The sequence below is a fragment of the Oryx dammah genome, unplaced genomic scaffold (assembly GCF_014754425.2).
Source record: "Oryx dammah isolate SB20612 unplaced genomic scaffold, SCBI_Odam_1.1 HiC_scaffold_2, whole genome shotgun sequence".
Classification (NCBI taxonomy): Eukaryota; Metazoa; Chordata; class Mammalia; order Artiodactyla; family Bovidae; genus Oryx; species Oryx dammah.
Window position 1 is genome coordinate 31,014,457 of NW_024070186.1, and position 20,409 is coordinate 31,034,865.

The 20,409-nt window shown below is 37.2% G+C and overlaps 1 protein-coding gene across 4 annotated transcripts in view; it reads left to right on the plus strand.

Moving 5' to 3' along the window:
• The window catches only part of TRPC1 (transient receptor potential cation channel subfamily C member 1), a 59,486-nt gene continuing 39,077 nt past the window's right edge, over positions 1 to 20,409 (plus strand). For all 4 annotated transcript variants that reach the window (XM_040234136.1, XM_040234141.1, XM_040234147.1 and 1 more), the window contains exons 1-2: positions 1 to 190; positions 14,216 to 14,370. In XM_040234136.1, the coding sequence (XP_040090070.1) occupies positions 16 to 190; positions 14,216 to 14,370 (330 nt within the window). In that variant the 5' untranslated portion in view covers positions 1 to 15. The remainder of the gene's footprint in view (positions 191 to 14,215; positions 14,371 to 20,409) is intronic.

A 20,409-nucleotide genomic window follows, 5' to 3' on the forward strand; every position in this document is an offset into this window, starting at 1 on the left:
CCTTCATGGGCCGCGATGATGGCGGCCCTGTACCCGAGCACGGACCTCTCGGGCGCCTCCTCCTCCTCCCTGCCTTCTTCCCCATCCTCCTCTTCGTCGCCAAACGAGGTGATGGCGCTGAAGGATGTGCGGGAGGTGAAGGAGGAGAATACCTTGAATGAGAAGCTTTTCTTGCTGGCGTGCGACAAGGGTGAGAGCGAGGCCCCTTTCTCCGCTTTTGGATGCCCCTGCCCTCCACACCCTTCACCCTCTTCCCAGCCTCAACTTGGGGCATTCCCTCTTGCTCTCGCGCCGAGCGTCTGTTCCCGCCGCGCTCGCTGCATCACTGGGGCCGCCGGGCACCGCCTCTGCCTCGTGTGTGCGGAGCTGAAGGGCGGGAGCAGCCGCGGGTGCCGCCCTCGGAGCCCCGCGCCTGGGGGCGGCGGCTCTGCCCTCTGTCTCCTTTCGTGGGGTCCGGGGTTCAGGTAGCGTCGGGGGAGCCGAGACGCTGCTAGGCTTTTAGTCTCACCTCCGCTACTGCCCACCTGAGTCTCCTGATCTCCCCTTTGGTGTTTCAGTTCTTTCTGGAAGCCCAGAGGTTTTGTCAAGTTTGGGAGTTTTCAGTCCTAAAATCCCATGTCCTTGCTTGGGGTTTCTCTTGCTTATGGGCTTTCAGTTGGTTTTTCTTTTCTTTTCTTTCTTCTCTCTTTTTTTTTTAAACGTTACTTGTATTATTTAACTCCAGCCACCCAGTGTTCTGTGATTGTTGGATGGGATTAGGTATTTTAGTATCCTATGTGGACATAAAGTGGAGAAGGCAATGGCAACCCACTCCACTACTCTTGCCTGGAAAATCCCATGGACGAAGGAGCCTGGTGGGCGGCAGTCCATGGGGTCGCTAAGGGTCAGACACAACAGAGCGACTTCCCTTTCACTTTTCACTTTCATGCATTGGAGAAGGAAATGGCAACCCACTCCAGTGTTCTTGCCTAGAGAATCCCAGGGACTGGGAGCCTGGTGGGCAGCCGTCTGTGGGGTCGCACAGAGTCGGACACGACTGAAGTGACTTAGCAGCAGCAGTGGACATAAAAACAGGACTTTACCGAAAATTCTAAGTTCCAGAGTTTGTCCAGATTTAGGGAACAGCTTTGTTCTTGCTTTTTATTGGAGAGAAAGGTTTCTTGTTCCTCATTCTTCTTCGGGAAATACAGGTAGGACAGAATTGCAGTCGTAAAAGAATCGGACAGGACTTCGCGACCAAACAACAACAAACAAAATAATTACAGGGCAAAGATTTGGAATATATTTAATGTGTTTCTTTTTTTAATCTGGAAATCGATCACTTTTATGGCCATAATAAAGTCTCTTCACTTAAGCATTCATCTCTCTATTGATGAATATAATAAAAAGAATAGGAAATTCATTGCCCGAAGACTGCTTTTATTTCCTACATGTGAAAAAGCGTTCTAACTTTTCTTTCTAAATTTATTCAGCTTGGCTTCCAATGGCCATGTTTGCTTAGGAAAAATGTTTAGGATCATGCAAACTTCCAAAACAAACCCAAAGGGCAACTTACCCTGTGAAAAGATTACAGAGGATTTTTTTTGTCTCTGTATTATTTTAATAAATGACAGCCTCCTTAACTGCTGTTACTGTTTTTGAGATAGGATTTTATTTGCACAAGTTTTTGAGAACATATTTAAGTATAAGCAAAGTCTACCTGTGTCCATCATGAGTAACTTTTATGCTCTTATGTAATAGTATTAAATTATATGATGAAAGCATATGTGGAAGTCCATGGACACAGTTTGAAGTAGTCTTCAAAATGTAAAGAAACATACAACCTCATAAATATCACTGTATGGATTAAGTAAAATTTTTAGTATTTTTGGAGTGGATAGTCTGAATTCTCTTCCTTTAAAATTTCTCTGAGAGGGAGAAAAAAAAAAACCCGGGGTGGGGGGGGGGACAGATTGTGTTATACTAGAATTACTAAGTGGCTGCTGCTTCTTTCTACCCCACATTACTGAGCAACGGTTATTTTAAAGCAAACATTATGTCAAGAGAGGCAATTTAATACTCTTGTCAAATAGGACAGAGGAATGTCATAATGGAACATAGCTTGAGTAAATACTTGTATGGTGTGTATATTTAGGATTATTGCATGACATATCTCAAAAGAGTTTTTATGTATGATAGCTTTGTAGCCTATCCAGTCGTGCCATTTGAAACAGCCTTGGTATTCTTTGTTTCCTTTTTATAACATCAGTAAGATCCTTGGAGAGATTTGGCTTTTGGAGGTAGGGTGAAAAGTAAATATGTATGCTTTTTCTCTCACATATAAATTTAAAAAATTTTTAACAAGTGAGATGAAATAGGCATTTTTTGTTTCAGGTATGTTGAAATGAATTCTTGGGTTAGATTTTGGAAAATGGCTTATTTCTTAAATGCGCTTATGATATACATTTATGCTAAAAAATAAATTTGAGTTATAGCAGGTTGTTTTTGTTTATATTCACTAATATTGTTAAACCTTTTTCAGTGTTACCCAAACCAAATCTAAAAGTGAAAGTTTTCCTAAGGTAGCTATGGTTTCCACTATTACTTTGAAGCTTTCATCAAGCCAAATGGCAAACATTTACTGAGACAGCTTTCTGGGTAGTCATATGCTTTTCATACATGATTTCATTTAATCCTCACAACCCTGTGAGCCAGATATGTTGTTAACCCCATTTTACAAATGAGGAAAATGAGGCTTAGTAAAACTTTATAATTACTTTGCCCAAGGTTACATTAGTTAGGAAGTAGTAGAACTAGGATCTATTTTGAGTCTGTACTCTTTAAACTACTGAGTTTTATTGATCTAGTTGTAGTTGAATGAATGAAAATCATTTGTGATAGAAAAGACACATCCACATTTGGAACTTACTGGTTAGAAATTAAACTTGCTCTCTATGACTCTTTTATTAACTGAGGTTTCCATGGATTATACTTGTCCAGTAAAAGTAAAAAAGGATGAGAGCAAATTTGCTGTAGATTATCTGTGTTTCTCAACCTTTTTCATTGACCAGTTTTCCTCTATATGTGTAAAATGTTCATAATGTATTCCACTTGAGAATTCCTAAAGCAGAAATTGTGAAGATGCGGTGGTATGTATTTGTTAGATGGATGGCTCTTTGAAAATTGTGTACAGATTAAGGAGTAAAGGGAAAAAATAGGAAATGAAAATGATTTTATAGTTTGATTTTATAGTGTGTATAGCTGGCTTTTATGTAAATTAGTTCTATGCTGCTGCTGCTGCTGCTGCTAAGTCGCTTCAGTTGTGTCCAACTCTGTGCGACCCCATAGATGACTGCCCACCAGGCTTCCCCGTCCCTGGGATTCTCCAGGCAAGAACACTGGAGTGGGTTGCCATTTCCTTCTCCAATGCATGAAAGTGAAAAGTGAAAGTGAAGTTGCTCAGTCGTGTCCGACTCTTAGCGACCCCATGGACTGCAGCCTACCAGGCTCCTCCGTCCATGGGATTTTCCAGGCAAGAGTACTGGAGTGGGTTGCCATTGCCTTCTCCAAATTAGTTCTATAGATCTAGGCAAGTTCTGATCCAGGTTCAGGTCAGTTCAGTCGCTCAGTCGTGTCCAACTCTTTCGACCCTATGAATCACAGCACACGAGGCCTCCCTGTCCGTCACCAACTCCCAGAGTTCACTCAAACTCATTTCCATCAAGTCGGTGATGCCATCCAGCCATCTCATTCTCCGTCGTCCCCTTCTCCTCCTGCCCCCAATCCCTCCCAGCATCAGACTCTTGCAATGAGTCAACTCTTCGCGTGAGGTGACCAAGGTATTGGAGTTTCAGCTTTAGCATCAGCTCTTCCAATGAACACCCAGGACTGATCTCCTTTAGAATGGACTGGTTGGATCTCCTTGCAGTCCAAGGGACTCTCAAGAGTCTTCTCCAAAAACACAGTTCAAAAGCATCAATTCTTCGGTGCTCAGTTTTCTTCACAGTCCAACTCTCATCCATACATGACTACTAGAAAAACCATAGCCTTGACTAGACAGACCTTTGTTGGCAAAGTAATGTCTCTGCTTTTTAATATGCTATCTAGGTAGTGGCCACTTAATAGTGGCTGTTGCTGATCTTCTAAGTGTGTCAGAATCATCTCAAGGGGAACATTGGTTGTTGTCTTTCTGAAAATTTTAGAAGAAAAAGTAAATCAAAGATTTCTGTGCCAGTTTTGTAAAGTTAAGTCTGCCCCAACCACCTAGTAAAATTCTGAGTACGCATGTTCTTTTTAGACATAGAATGCTGCAGTTTAGAGGTAAAGGTTAATTGAAATGAGTGGCTATACGTGTGTTATTTTATGAAGTATCAAGCAGTGATTCTACCACCCATTGTCTTTTTCCTTTCTCATTGAGAGTTCAGTGTGGTAATGAGCCACTTTTATTTGTGGGAGACAGTGGTCTACTTCAGGCCTTTGGGCTGGAGAAAAGATTAATACCTTTATTTAGGGAGCATTGAGCGACTGACCTGAACTGAAGCTACATATGCTCTTTGAAAGTAACTTGAGTAGATGGTAGCTTTAGTATAAATCCTTTAATTTGCTGATGATCGGTCATCAGTTCTTGTGCAGCAGAAGAAAATGATGAAAGGACTCAGTCTGGATTCAGTCCCTGTCAGCTTTTCATGAAGAACATTGTCAGGAAATCTGATTTGCAATTAATGTCAGGAGGCCTTTGAATTTCAGCATTCTGGAGTCAGGGGAGGGATGGAAAGAATCGAATTTCACCCTTATTCTTGCTGCTGCTGCTGCTAAGTCACTTCAGTCGTGTCTGACTCTGTGCGACCCCATAGACGGCAGCCCACCAGGCTCCCCCGTCCCTGGAATTCTCCAGGCAGGAACACTGGAGTGGGTTGCCATTTCCTTCTCCAATGCATGAAAGTGAAAAGTGAAAGGGAAGTCGCTCAGTTGTGTCCGATTCTTCGCGACCCCATGGACAGCAGCCTACCAGGCTCCTCTGTCCATGGGATTTTCCAGGCAACAGTACTGGAGTGGGGTGCCATCGCCTTCTTGGGCTTAATCTTAATAATCTGGAGTCTTGTGTCACCTTTGTGGTATGATTGGTTGCATTGTGTGGAGCCTGCTTTGATGCCTGGATTCCACTTAAATTTTGCTTGCCTTTGTTTCAGCATGCTTTTTTTTTTTTTTAATAGATAATTCAAGTTTTATTTCTCACCCTGAGTCAATTTTTAAAAAATTAACAAGCTTTCCATTTTGCGCAGCTTTTCAGAATCACGGCTTTTGCTGCGTCGTCTCCTTTCTCTATTACTGCAGCTCTTTTCAGGTCCCTTTCTGCTCCTCTCCCTCTCTTCTGGAGCACAGTTGCTTTACCAGCCGTGTTAGTATCTTCTGTGCAGCAAAGTGAATCGTCATATACATATACCCCCTCTTTTTAAGGTTTCTTTCCCATTTCAGTCATTTTTAACATGAAGTTTCTAACAGTGAAGTTTTGGTTACTGAATGATCTACAGTGTAGAATGAAGTTTCTGCATCGTATCTCTATTGTTTTCTCAAGAGTTCAAGCAGATGAAACATTCTAGTTGTCACTAACTCTTATAAACATTTTGAAAATTGCTTCCGACTCTCTTCTGGCTTTTATTGTTGCCTTTGAGAGCACAGCTGTCAGTCAAGCCAGCTTTTATTTGCAGATAAAGTCATTTCCCTAAGCCTGCTTTTAAGATATTCTCTTTACATCCACTGTTCTTTAGTTTCACAACATAATAGTTCTGAGTCTTGGTTTGCTAACCTTTATACCAACCTTTCAGATGTGTTGGGCTTTCTGAGTATTGACTTAGAATACTCAGATGCATGTGAACTCTGAAAAACCATCAACACTTTATTCCCTACCATTCTATTCTCTCTTTCTAAAATGCCAGTTATTTTGGATTGTTTGGCTCTAACCACTGTTTCTCTTGAACTTCATTTTCACATGTGTCTGTAATAATTGCATGAATTAATTTTTCTTTTCTAATTCACTAATTCTTTCTTATTCTTTGACCAGTTTGCTGTTTATCCTACTCATTGAGTCTTTGTTTTTAATTATTCTCTTTCTCACTTATAAGAGTTCTCTTTGGTTCTTCCAACAAAAATACTGGCACTTGCCATCTGCCCCTATAAGGATGACGTCACAAGCCACCACAGCCACTGACCTTCAATACACCCTGAAAGGAGTTTGAGTGAGTGAGTGAGTGAGTGAAATCGCTCAGTCATGTCTGACTCTTTGCGACCCCATGGACTGTAGCCTACCACGCTCCTCCATCCATGGGATTTTCCAGGCAAGAGGACTGGAGTGGATTGTAGCATGCTTTTAAAATGGGTAACATTTCCAGGAGAAGTAATATCAAGCTGCTGTTTAATAGCACTTTTACTTAATGTATTTAGTGGGACTTTTAAAGAAGCTATTTGAAAAGAGACTTTGAAGTGTTTGGGGTTGGAGAGGATGGCAGTGGGAAGAAAAAGTGTGGAGTACTAGGAACTGCTGAGAACTTTCATGTTGACAAGGGACACCAAATATAAAGAGGTATGTGGTGTGACGGGAGAAAACTTTGCAGCAAGGAGAGGTAAAGAGGGTACTATAGACACAATTCTACAAACATTTCACGAATTGTCATTAGTGTAAGCATTTTGGACAAGAGAGGTTTTCAAATCACTTGTAGTGGCATGCTGTATGGTTCGGCTATCTTGTGGATAGTGTATAACAGACTAATCATTGAGCAGCTAGCTTACTTCTTAGTTCTGTACTGCTGGTATTTCTTTGTAGTGATTCCACAAGTGTGTTTCTCTATTTCATTTTTAAGTCACTGCTCTTTTCTACAATTCATCATCTGAATGTATAACATTTATCAAGCTAATTTTGTTAAGGCGCTGTAAAGGTGCTTTATCAAGAAATAACTGACTACATCCCTGTCTTTTTAGTAGCTTCCTGTGTAATGAAGATGCTCTCTTGTGAGGAGCAGTAAGGGAAAAAAGTATGTTTGGGCCTAATAGATCTATCTGATGAGAAGAAACAAGTGCTCAATTTAACTACATGGCCTATTTGTGATTTGGAAGATGGGATATTCTTAGTATGCAGTCTGTCTTTTATCTGAGAAGCTAAACAAATGTAACTCAAGCCAAACCCCTTTACCTACTATATTATAAACTTTGGGGAGGATGTTAAAAGATTAGGTTTTATTGTATGGATATTGTTGCAACCTAGGAATAATTCCTCTTCTTCCCTGCTTCCAGTATTGTAAATATCTTCCTTATAACTGACTTCATACAGATATATTGATACTAAGAAGTTTAAATTCTAGGATTAGTAATTTAATATGTAATAAGTTCAAAAGCTATCACTAAGAGGTGATTAAGTAGTGACTTTTAAAAACATAAACAAATTATCAGGACTAATATTTGGTGTTATCCAATATCCTATAGTTGTGAAATTGAGTGGAATTTCTTTGGATGCCCAAACTTCGTGACCTATAAAATGGTGATCAGCACTGTTATTAATAGCTTCTGTTAAAAAAAAAAAAAAAAAACAACTCATGTTTGTTTCTGGTCACATTTGTTGTCACATTACTAATCCTTTTATATTTTTGTAGCTTCATTTATATTGATCATTAGTGTACTTTTTCAGTTCTATAAATATGTATAATTTAAATGTATGTGAGATTAAATTAAACAACACAATAAATCATTTATGAAACTGTAATACCATATACCTGATATTAACTGTTTTATAGTACTTGTAACATCACTGTGAATTGCATTTCAAATCATATTCCAGACTGTAATTACAAAGTAAACATTGCTTCTAATAGATCCAAGAATATATTAGCAGTTTTAAATTTATAAACTAATTTACTCTAAAAAATCACCATTACCTTCTATACTATTAATATAATATTTTCCTGAAGCATTTCAACTTTGCTCTTTTCCCAGGTGATATTCATTATCACTAATTGTCTTCATTAACAGATATAAATGACTAAGAAATTACAGTAATAATTGTCTTTTTACAAAAATATTCAGAGTACTATGGACAGTTCAGTATACCATGCCTCTGAGTAGCTAATTTTGGAGATTTCATTCACAGCAATGTGAATGGAAATACATTAGGGGTCTCTGATAAATACTGGCTTGTGCATGTTTGGTAAAGCTACATTTTAAAATCATTTTCACTCTAAAAGTCTTACATGTAGGTTTTGTTTTTTTTAAAGAATTTCGTTCAAACTAATTTGAGGTTTGCTATGGAGTTAACATTTTGATCAGTATTGTTACTACTTTATTTCTAGAGCCAACAATTGAATTTGATCATGGCTCTGTATTTTTTATCTCATTTTTTTTCCTCTTAATAAATAAAATCTATTTTAAGCATCGTTAGTATAGTTCATGTGCCATAATCAAAAAGTTATAGAAACTTGGTTTGAAAAACAGATTTATTGACAGATATATCATCCCACAACTAACTAAAAATTTGGTTCAATTTAGTTCAGTCGCTCAGTCGTGTCCGACTCTTTGCGACCCCATGAATTGCAGCATGCCAGGCCTCCCTGTCCATCACCAACTCCTGGAGTTGACTCAAACTCACATCCGTCGAGTCAGTGATGCCATCCAGCCATCTCATCCTGGGTCATCCCCTTCTCCTCCTGCCCCCAATCCCTCCCAGCATCAGAGTCTTTTCCAATGAGTCAACTCTTCACATGAGGTAGCCAAAGTACTGGAGTTTCAGCTTTAGCATCATTCCTTCCAAAGAAATCCCAGGGTTGCTCTTCTTCAGAATGGACTGGTTGGATCTCCTTGCAGTCCAAGGGTCTCCCAAGAGTCTTCTTCAACACCACAGTTCAAAAGCATCAATTCTTTGGTGCTCAGCCTTCTTCACAGTCCAGCTCTCACATCCACACATGACCACTGGAAAAACCATAGCCTTGACTAGACGGACCTTAGTCGGCAAAGTAATGTCTCTGCTTTTGAATATGCTATCTAGGTTGGTCATAACTTTTCTTCCAAGGAGTAAGTGTCTTTTAATTTCATGGCTGCAATCACCATCTGCAGTGATTTTGGAGCCCCCCAAAATAAAGACTGACAGTGTTTCCACTGTTTCCCCATCTATTTGCCATGAAGTGATGGGACCGGATGCCATGATCTTCGTTTTCTGAATGTTGAGCTTTAAGCCACCTTTTTCACTCTCCTCTTTCACTTTCATCAAGAGGCTTTTTAGTTCCTCTTCACTTTCTGCCATAAGGGTGGTGTCATCTGCATATCTGAGGTTATTGATATTTCTCCCGGCAATCTTGATTCCAGCTTGTGTTTCTTCCAGTTCAGCATTTCTCATGATGTACTCTGCATATAAGTTAAATAAGCTGGGTGACAATATACAGCCTTGACGTACTCCTTTTCCTATTTGGTTACTATAAAATTAAACTAACATGAGTGCTTCCATTTCAGTGATGTTGAAATTTACCATCAGATGCCAGAAAATAAAATGAGATGCCACCAGTTCTTCATTGATACTATAACATTTCTCCGCTGTCTTTCTCAAATTGAAAGAACGTGAAAGTGAAGTCACTCAGTTGTGTCTGACTCTTTGTGACCCCATGGACTGTAGCCTACCAGGCTCCTCTGTCCATAGGATATTCTAGGCAAGAGTACTGGAGTGGGTTGCCATTTCCTTCTCCAGGAGATCTTCCTGGCCTAGGGATTGAACCCAGATCTCCCGCACCGTAGGCAGACGGTTTACCGTCTAAACCACTGGGGAAGTCCTTCTCAAGTTGGCCAGGGTGAATGTGTCAAGTCGGTCGGGGAAAATTTGTTGCTAAGGATCTATGGAATTACCTTGGTATTTTTATATACAATTTTTGAAATTGTTGGTTAGGACTTGCTGCATTGATTTCGTGACTGCAAATGGGTTGCAGCCTGCAGTTTGGAAAACTCTGGTGTAGAAAGATCATAGTGGGTGAGAGGGAGAGTGGCTCCAAGGTATATTCAGAATGGTCGCAAGCCGTAGGTCCCATAGGGCTTAGTAAGCCACAGTAAAGATTATAGAATTTACTAAAGTGTGATTAAAAGTCTTGAGGATTAAAAACCTGATTTTTATATGATCACTGTGGCTGCTGGGTGGAGAGTGGATTAAAGGGCTGATTCCAGAGTAGAGGTGGGCCTATAGGCCAAATCCACCCACCACCTGTCTCTGAAAAGCCTGTGAGCAAAGAATGGCTTTTACATACATTTCAAGTGGTCAGGAATAAATCAAAAGAAGAATCATATTTCATAATGTGAAGATTATACGGAAGTTAAACTTGAGTGTCCATAAATGAAGTTTTATTAGAACACATTGAAGCTCATTGTGTACATATGGTCTGTGGCCACTTTTGTGCAGCAAAAGCAGGGTTGGGTACTTACAGTGGGGATAGTATGGCCCACAAAGCCTAAATATTTACTATATGGCCCTTTAGAGAAAAAGTTTGTTGACCCCTGTAGTAGAGTTTAGGCAGCCTTATCAGTGAAGAGGTCAGTGCAGAGTCCAGGAGAGAGATGATGGTGTCTTGAACTGAGGGTAGCAGTGTATGTACATGGATACAAGCAGATAAGTATGGGAGACATTTGGGAGACATTTGGGAGACGGGACTGAGAAGTTTTGCTGTTGAGTTTGTTTACTGGTGGAATTGATTGAAAGTTTCTTTTTTCCTTCACTAAATAAAGACAACCATCTAGCCAAAAAAGTAAATGGATCATGTTGCATTTCCTTCTATATGTGATATTCGAAAAGATGTATGTAACTTTCAAAAGCAACTTCAGTGTAAAATGAAAAACATTTCTACGTTTGCGTGACCCATAAGACATTTTTACTTGTAATCCTTCTCTATAACTAGCTTCTTGCTATGTATTTTAAATTTACTAACCTCTTCTTACATATAGACTCATTATAAATATTAAGACTTACTGAGCTTTCTAAATACAGTACATTGTTTTAAATGGCTTGCAAATTTAAACTTAGGTAGAATGTTTAGGAACCACTCTAGGTCTCCTATTGGTTCTGTGACTATAGTTTGTGGTGGTTTTTTTGCGTGAGTATGTCAGCTGTGGCAGGGTGGAAATTTTAATAAAATTTTTATTATAAATCTTATTTATATTTTCCTTGTATAGCCCCCTTTCTGTAATGGAAATAGTCTTTGAAACCATAAAGCCGTAGAATCTGAATTTGCAATACAAATTACTTTTCAAACAGTAATTCAAACTTTTAAATGTGTAGCAGTTTTTGACCATTTGTTATACATGAAATTTACAAAATTTTGTAAGAATTACATTTATATAGTTCTTTATGCCTTTCTGTCTCTAACAGTATTGCTGACTAAATAATCTGAAGACCCTTTTGTTTCAATTCACATAGAAATTTTAGATAAAATATAACAAACATCCATTTAAATGAACAACTGAGCTTTCAAGAAAGTAAGGAAAACAAATTCAAACATAAAGAAAAGACTGAAAAACAGAGGAGTGTGTAAGCGGACATTTGACAGCTCTATGGGTGGGAGCAAGAGTTAATGGTCTGGGCATTGTTGGGATTAGACTTTTAATGCCCATATGGAAGTAAGCCTTGAGTTTGTACAAAGTGGAGATTTGGAACAGCATGCAAGCATGAAACCAGGATCCATAAAGGACTATATACTTCTAGCAAAGGGGTAGATGAAGAAAAGAACCCAGCCATCAGCAAAGGGAGACTACAAAGAAGCTTTTAAATAAGATTTCCCTAAGGATTTGTAACTATGCTCCTGCCTCTTGTTGGCTTGGAATTTAATATTAACTTCTTGTTCTTGGAAAACCTAAACTGAGAAATTAATATAAAAAAAGATTCATTGTGTAGCAAAACCTCTGAGTTATCTGGAAGAAGTGAACACATAATCCTTGGTGAGGCAAGGTTTCAAACTAGGCTGCCTAGTTTCCCAAAGTTAAACCACATGAAGTTGAGTTTGCAATACCCAATTGAAAATTTCATTATCACAAGTGACACAATGAATAAGGTTAAATCTGTAAGGCCCTCAGATAATTATTGTGTTTTGTTGTTATTTAAGCATTAAGTCATATCTGACTCTTTTGCAACACATGGACTGTAGCCTGCCAGGTTCCTCTGTCCATGAGATTTTCCAGGCAAGAATACTGGAATAGGTTGCCATTTCCTTCTCCAGGGGATCTTCCCCACCAAGAGATCAACCAATGTCTCCTGTATTGGTAGGGGATTTCTTTATCACTGAGCCACCAGGGAAGCCCAGTTGTTATATAGAGACCATAAAATAAGTGTTTAAATGACAAAAAGCTTAAAATAATGAAAACATAAGAAAGTAGATAAAAAGATTTGGAAAGGAATCCAATAAAGCTTAGAGAAATAAAAAATATAGTCATTAAAAAAAAATGGAGTAATCAGCAGAAACAGTTAAAGGAGGAATAAATGACTTGAAGAGAAATGTGAATTTATCCTGAAGCAGAAAAGAGAGGAAGAAAGAAGAAAAATATGCCTTTAGAGACACAGAATTTGGAATGGATGATCGAACATAATACCTAAAGAAGTTGCAATAGGAGAAAAAGTAATATGGAAATGAAGCAATATTTCAAGAGAAAATGGCTGAAGTATTGCATATTAATGAAGGGCAGAGTCAGATTCAGAAATGAGTCCCAAGGATAAAGAAAAAACCTGTTCCTCACCTAGGCATATCATGAAATCAAAGAAAATAGAGCCAGAGTTTTTATGGATAGCATTCTCCTACAACTAAGACACTGAAATAAATTCACCTGAAATAAGGTTTTAAAGTTATTTTCTAGGATTAGTGATAAATTTTCACTGATCTATCTGCATGTTCACTATTGGTTCAACTTGTGATTCAGAACTTCACTTTGCGAAGTGTTTGATAAGTTTTTGCCATGGGGTGTTAGTATTTAAATATAAATTAATAGTGCTTTGAGGAAATAGTTTCTTTTTCTGACTAGTTTTCTTGAGGGAACTAAGGAATACACCATCAAGAAAACTACCATTCAACACCTTCCAAAAATGAGGACTTAAAAGTCACTGGTTAAAAATAATAGTGTTGTTACCTTTCTTTGTTATTCACTCAGTCTAGTTTTAGAATTTCTCTTTCTGTATCATGAAATCATTCTTTTTCCTTCTGGTTTCCACTCTGATTGTTCTCTGCTTGTTTCTTATTCATAGACTGCCAAGGAACAGCTATATTTGCAAGTCACTTTAAATGGTTTATTCATCTTATGTTTAAAAAGCAAGATGAAATAAAGCAAAACCCACTTAGCTTTTTTCTCCATTTAATTAGCATTTCTCTTTTGATTTTTTCCCCTTTTACTTACTGCACCAGCTGGTTAGCAGACAAGTATAGTGGGCCCTCTGTGAAAATGATTACTCTATAATTATTCTCATTTTCCCCCATTCATTAGCTGTTTTGATGTGGGGTAGAGTGAGGCAGAAGCTAATCTGCATAATCCTGACAGGTCAGATTTGATTTTGAAATAGTCTGACATTGGCCTCTACGAGCATTAATCATAGTCCTGCTTTAGAGTTCTGTGAGCTGAATATCCCATCATTTAAACAGTGTTATTAATGAGGTGTGTGTGTGTGTGTGTGTGTGTTGGTAGAGTGGGGAGGAGACTAGGAATTTCGGGCATCTCTCCCTCTTACTGTGCATACCCACGAGCATATATACATTCACTGCTTTTCCAAAGTGTATTTTCCCCTGTAAAAACCTCTTCATAACAGCCTCCATTTATTACTAGATCTTTTAACCATTTAACAATTAAATGTGTGTATGTATTTGAGATATAAAATTTAAATCCTTTCTATCTTATTTTTCTAGCACTCAGTCTGTACTTTTAGACATTCTTTATTACTTTAAATATCTTCTAAAAGTTTTTTTTCCTTATCATCAACCAGTTTTGCATTTTAAACAAATTATATTTTAAACTGTACATTTAAAATTTTTCCATTTTTTTCTGTTTATTAGTGATGTACATATATTTTTTTAATCAGGGTATACGTTTTCAGCAAGGAAATGTTCACATTTTCTTTGCGCAGTTGCATATACAAAAATGAGTTTAGGTTTTTTAATCTTTTAAATCATCAAGCTAAGTTTTCTTTACAGTTGTTCTTATTTAATGTGTCATGGATATTAAATTATGTTTGTGTATTGTTATTTAGGTGACTATTATATGGTTAAAAAGATTTTGGAGGAAAACAGTTCAGGTGACTTGAACATAAATTGCGTAGATGTGCTTGGGAGAAATGCTGTTACCATAACTATTGAAAACGAGAACTTGGATATACTGCAGCTTCTTTTGGACTACGGTTGCCAGGTACAAGGCTAGACAATTTTATCCAGTAGCTTTTAAGTACTGTGAGATATGCCACGTTCTGTCCTTTCTCTCTCGTTTTCTTCCTCTCTTTCTTCCTTCCTTTTTTTCCTTCTTCCTTCCTATTTTTCTTTTCTCTTTTACCTTTTGTTTTGAGCTACTAAAAATTTAAAAACAAACCAAAAAAAGCCTTTTTAAAAAATATAATATTTTGACTTGATTTTTTTCCCTCCAATTTTCACTCTTCCTCATCTTATATGTTTTAAAACATCCGACAGAGTTAAATTATTATGACTTATTAAAGATGACTTTGTTTTTTATTACTTATATTATTACTATTTATCTTATATATCTAAAAATAGTACAGGTGTTCTGGAAGAGTCAGGGGAACAGGTATTTCTGTGGCCCATATAACTTACAAGCATAAGAACAAAGTACTTCTCACATACAAAGCAATTTTCAACTTGACTTTGATTTTCTCCTAAGTTTAATTAAATTTTTCTTTTTGTCTGAAATTTAGTGTTTACTTATAACTAAATGTGAATGAAATTTTTTAAATTGGGAAATGTTGACCTTTCTTGCTTGTCTTCATATGAGTTCAGGTAAAAAAATAGGCATCTGTATCTTGAAAGAATTTAGTTCAGAGATGTGAAGGAATTTAATGTTATTTTCCTTCCTTTTTGTTTTGCTTATCATGGGACTTTGCATTTGAATTCTGGCTCTTTTATTTCCTTTCATAGTTTGAGCATTTGCTGTGTTGTTGCTTTACATTAATGAGCCTTTTTAAAGAGTGATATCAGAAAACACGCATTGATTAAAAAAAATAGGTTAGTCCTATAAACATTTCTATTATAAATATTATATATATATAACAACATGTGGTATCAACTCTGTATATACATGTTTAAGTAGAAAAAAATTGCTTTTCCAGAAATTTCATTTATCCAGAATACCACCAAGAACCAGAAAGTAAGTAAAAAATACCCCTGAGCAGCCAGATTAGATGTGATGAGGTTTCCCATTTATGAACTTTATCTGGAATCTTCTCTCAAAGTCTATTTTTTCTTATTTTAGATTACACTTTAACAAACTTACTTAGTTTTCTAATCCATAGAGAATTATGGGAGCAACAGAAGAGGCATGAGGCTACAGTGGAACAAAGTTAGGCACAGTACCTCTGACTCTTTTTAAGGAGATCAGCAGCCTTACATACCTGATAATCTCTAAGGGAACTGTATGTTCGAGTGGTAATTAATGTTTATAACAATAGCCCAGAGTCAGTAAGGGAAAATTAAGCTATGTTCAGTATATATTGCTTGACAAGAAAGAGGAATATATATAGTACTTCTGAAAGCAGAAAAATTCTGTCAAAATTGTTTAAATTTTAAAGTTAAATACTTAAAAGCATAAGCTTCAGTTACCTAGAAAATAAGGTTACAAGGAAAGTCTCTGATGATTCCATATATAAGAGGTATTATGGTACAATAATCATTTTCTTTTTATATATGTCTGTATATAAAATTTCTGTAATTTACATGGTTCTTTCAGATACCTGAACAAATTTGAACGTCATAGCCAGCCTATATAGATGTTATATTTTATAGAGCAGAAAACTGAGGCTCATAGACTGTAATGTATTGCCCAAAGTTCTAAAATAAATAAGGGCAAAGCTAATATTTGAACCAAATCTTTTGCCTGCAAATCCCATGCTCTTTCTAGTTCACTGTGTCCTGTTCTGGGTTACCTGTGTCTTATTTCTCAGTCAACAAACATCTGAAACCTTTGGTTGGGTGTCATTGTAGAAATGAATAAGTAAAACATGAGTTCTGTACAAAAGTATGTTAAAACGAACAATGAATTTTAAATCAATTAAATAATAGAAAAGTGTATTTCATACGTGCTGAGTGGTAATGATAATTGATCCTTGTATATTGCTTAGGGCTTATAAAGTGCTCTCATGTATTTTATCTTGTGTCATACTAGTGACTCGCAGCTGGACAATTTTGTCCCTCAGGGACATTTGGCAACACTGGGAAACATTTTTGGTTTTGCAGTTAAGGGGTAGGTTTGTACCTGGCCTCTGGTGGGTAGAAGGTAGCGACGCTGTTAATGATCCTGTGGTGAACAGGACAGCCCCCACAACAAAGATTGATCTGGTCCAAAATGTCAGTAGTGCCACTATTGAGAAACCCTGTTATATTCTTAAACTTTAGTGGTTTAACGTAAGTGTTTTGGAAACATAGGAAAGAGAAGATCACTGTGGATTGGCACTATCAAGAAAGCTTTCATGGAAGCGTCAGTTGAGCTCAAGCCTTGAAATATTAATAATTGCAAATATAGTCACTTCTTAATCCCTACAAAAGCTCTATGAGTTAGGTACTACTATTATCCCTGTTTTATAGAGGAGGAAACCGAGGTACAGAAAGCTTCAGTAACATGCCCAAACTTATTCCCTAAATGGCAGAGCTGGAATTTGAACTCAGGTTCTGACTGCCAGAGTCCATGCTTTTATACTATTATTTAAAACTACTGTAAAAAAAATATGTATTTAATAGATAGGAGGGGAACAGGATATAGAGAAGGATATAAACAAAGATATGTACAATGTATGTTCTTGAGACAGTGACTTGACTTAGCCTTTTTGAAGAAGATATTTGGGTTGGATGGTAGTGGAAATATCTGGAAAAATAACTAAAACAAAACTGATGGAAAGGGCTTGAATGCCGGTCTAAGCAATTGGGGTTTTATGTGATAAATAATGGGATCATTACAAGATTTTTGAGAAAGGATGTGATGTATACAGTGGTATTTTAGGAAAACTAATCTAGTGGCTGTGTTCAGTATAGATTAAAAAAACAGGAAATGGGGAAGGCTATAAATAGCTTGGGTGAGCAGTTTTTATAGTAATCCATATATGAAGAGGTTAAAGCCTGAACCAGAATAGTGGCTGTGAGAATAGGGGAAGAATAATGGCAAATGTAAGAGAGATTGTGAAGGAAGAATTAATAGAACTTGGTGAGTATTTAACTTTGGAAGGGAGGATTGAGAAAGAGTCCAAGATGATCTGAAAATCATAAACATGGGTTACTGGGAGAATGATGAAAGGAAAACAGGAAGTTACAAAGCACTCAAACTTGGGGCAGAGAACTGTGAATTCTGGTTTTAGCCTTGTTTATTTTGGGGCTATCAGGAAGTTTTCAATGGAAAGCTTACATCTCTAGGGAGAGATTGGGCTGGAGAAATACAGCAGTCATGGGCATGGGGATGATCTGACACCGTGAGAATGGATGAAATCACAGAGAAGAGCAAACAACTAGTGTTGATTCCTTCTCAGGGAGCCATCTACATTAATAAACGTCTTTACAAGGAGAGGATTTCATTAAAGGAGTTAGGATCATGGACCACTGTGAAAAACCAAAAAAACAGTTTTCTTAGTTGTTTAGAAATCAGGAAAATGATAGGAAAGGCCATTGGATCTTGAATCTCTGGCATCAGTAGAATTAGAGAAAATGACACGCATGAGTTTTAGAAGTTTGGCAGAATGAGAGAAAGAAAACTTGAGTGGTAAGAGAAAGATGGGCTTCCCAGGTGGCTTAGTGGTAAAGAATCTGCCTGCAGTGCAGAAGACTCGGGTTCGATTCCTGGGTCAGGAAGATCCCTTGGAGGAGGGAATGGTAACCCACTCCATTCTTGCCTGGGAAATCCCATGGACAGAGGAGCTGGCAGGCTGCAGTCCATGGGGTCGCAAAGAGCTAAACAACGACAACTTCTCCCACCAAATAAGCTGCTTGACAGCAGGGACCTTGTCTTGCTCAAGAGAGAGGATCAAGTCAAGTTAGCAAAGAGTGAGGAAGTATTTCATGTTTTGGGAGGTAGAGGCTAGGATTGGTATTTCCGCGAATGAAGGACCAGGGTCCTGTGGAAGACGAGAGCAGTAAAGAGAATACCAAGGTGGAAATTTTATCGTTGGTAAGGAAATAGATAACTTATGAGAATCTGAGCTTAGAGGAAAGAGTATGGGAATTGTTGACAAAGTCTGAGATGAGAAGGGAGGGAGTAACTCCATTAATACATAATAAATATGTACTAAGCAGATTTAATAAAGAATAGTCAAATATCTGTAAGAAATTGGGAAACAAAACTTATGAGGACATGTTGTGTACATATAGATATTTTAAAAATAATTTTTCCTCTTTAGAACTACCTTTTTATGTATCAAGTGACAGCATTTGTATAGAACATGTCAATGGCAACTCCTTATTTACTTGACTTTTTTATGTAAATAAATATTTCTCTACCTGAAGCTTATCCTTTTAAGCTTTGAAAGATTTAACATGAATCTTTCTTTATTGTTTACTAAATAGTGTATCTGAATATAATTTAACTTTAGCATCATAAGTGGGACTCATCAAGAGTATAATCATTTTATTTGCTTCTTATAGTCTGAAATTATTGATATGTTTTTCCTTATATCAAATGGTTTCAGGCTGCTTTGAATTGGTAGTGGTTTAGCTATGCTGATATTTTATCTTCTCAGTGGTCAACTTTTAGCAATTTTTCGTCCTTCCTCCCTTCTTTGTTGATTTTAATCTGGCTGTTTCCTTATTCAATAAAGACCAGAGGGGTACTTGGGAAAGCCAGGTATCTGTAATTTATAGACAACTCTTAAGTCAGTGTGGTTGAGGCAGTTCCTTCTAAGGAATAATGCCCATAAAGTTAGTTTGTGACAGCTCAGTATGATTTTGGAAGAAATTTACAGCTTAATTCATGATGATGTTTCAGGTGACTGGAGTTGCTTGGTGTTTGCAGTGGCGTTACTATAGTTAGCTAGCTTTATAGGTTAAAATTAAAAATCATTAGTGAACTGTTTAGTAGAAATGAACACATGGTTCTTTTTGTTTGTTTCAGTTGACCAAGTACCAAACTGAAGTTAGAAATGTATGCAAAGCAGAAGAAGAATAAGGCTAGATTTTAAAGAATAGGCTACAGCTCAGTGAAACCTAAAAGTTTTAAGGGATAAAATAATGAATTAAATTTCCCATGACTGTGAGGAGTTTTTCCTCTGGGAATACACAGGCAGTTCCTAATGGTTGAATGTGGCCCCATCCCATTCCTTGGGGTGCTTACTCCTATTTTTAGACATCCAGATAAAATCTGCCATTTTTAGTCCTATTTTTAATATCTAGATAAAGTGGATGAAAGCTTTATTCTTTTCAGCTACAAAGATTAAAGATAGATAGTTTCACTTTTGTGGGAGATAATGTTGATTTAAATAGTTATTAAAGATTAAAATAGTTTAAAAATGTATATACTGAAAATAATCAGAGTGTTTTCTTAGATTAAATTGTTACTTATCCCCACTTTTTGCTTCTGCCTTTATGGTTTTCCTTAGAAATCGAAAACCTGATCTCAGTTGCTAAGTACCTTAATAGGACTGAAGATTTTGTTACACTGAAAAGCTGAAAAGTCTCCATTTACTCCGCTTCTATTTACTTTTTTCCTCCTATCAGAGTTGGAGCTTCAAAATGAGCTATAGTTTGGGAGTCATCCTGTAAAGTCACTTCTCCTTGTCTCTGAGGACATTGATTCCTCAGAGATAATTCTTTGTGATTTTTACTTGATAAGATTGCTAACATTGGGAATTTCCTGGCTGTCCACTCCTTAAGTCTCAGAGCTTTCACTACCGTGGCCTGGGGTCAATCCCTGGTCAGGGAACTAAGAAAGCACAAGCAGCGCAGCAAGGCCAAAAAAAGAAAAAGAAAAAGATTGCTAAATTAATGTCATGATTTACACAATTTCAGTCAGCCATATGTGCTTTAAAGATGAGAACAGCGGGCTCCTCCTGTTTTTATTTTCCATTGTCCCCTAACTTCATGGTTGTATTGATTATATCCTTTGCTTGTAATTTTTCTTGGCAATTTCTTTTATAGATTTGCAATATTAGGATTCTTTTGATCCAAAGTTCAAAAGTAAATAAACATCTTGGAAAAAATAACATTAACTTTAAATACTACCTATATCAGCCCTGTTTCATTAATAAAC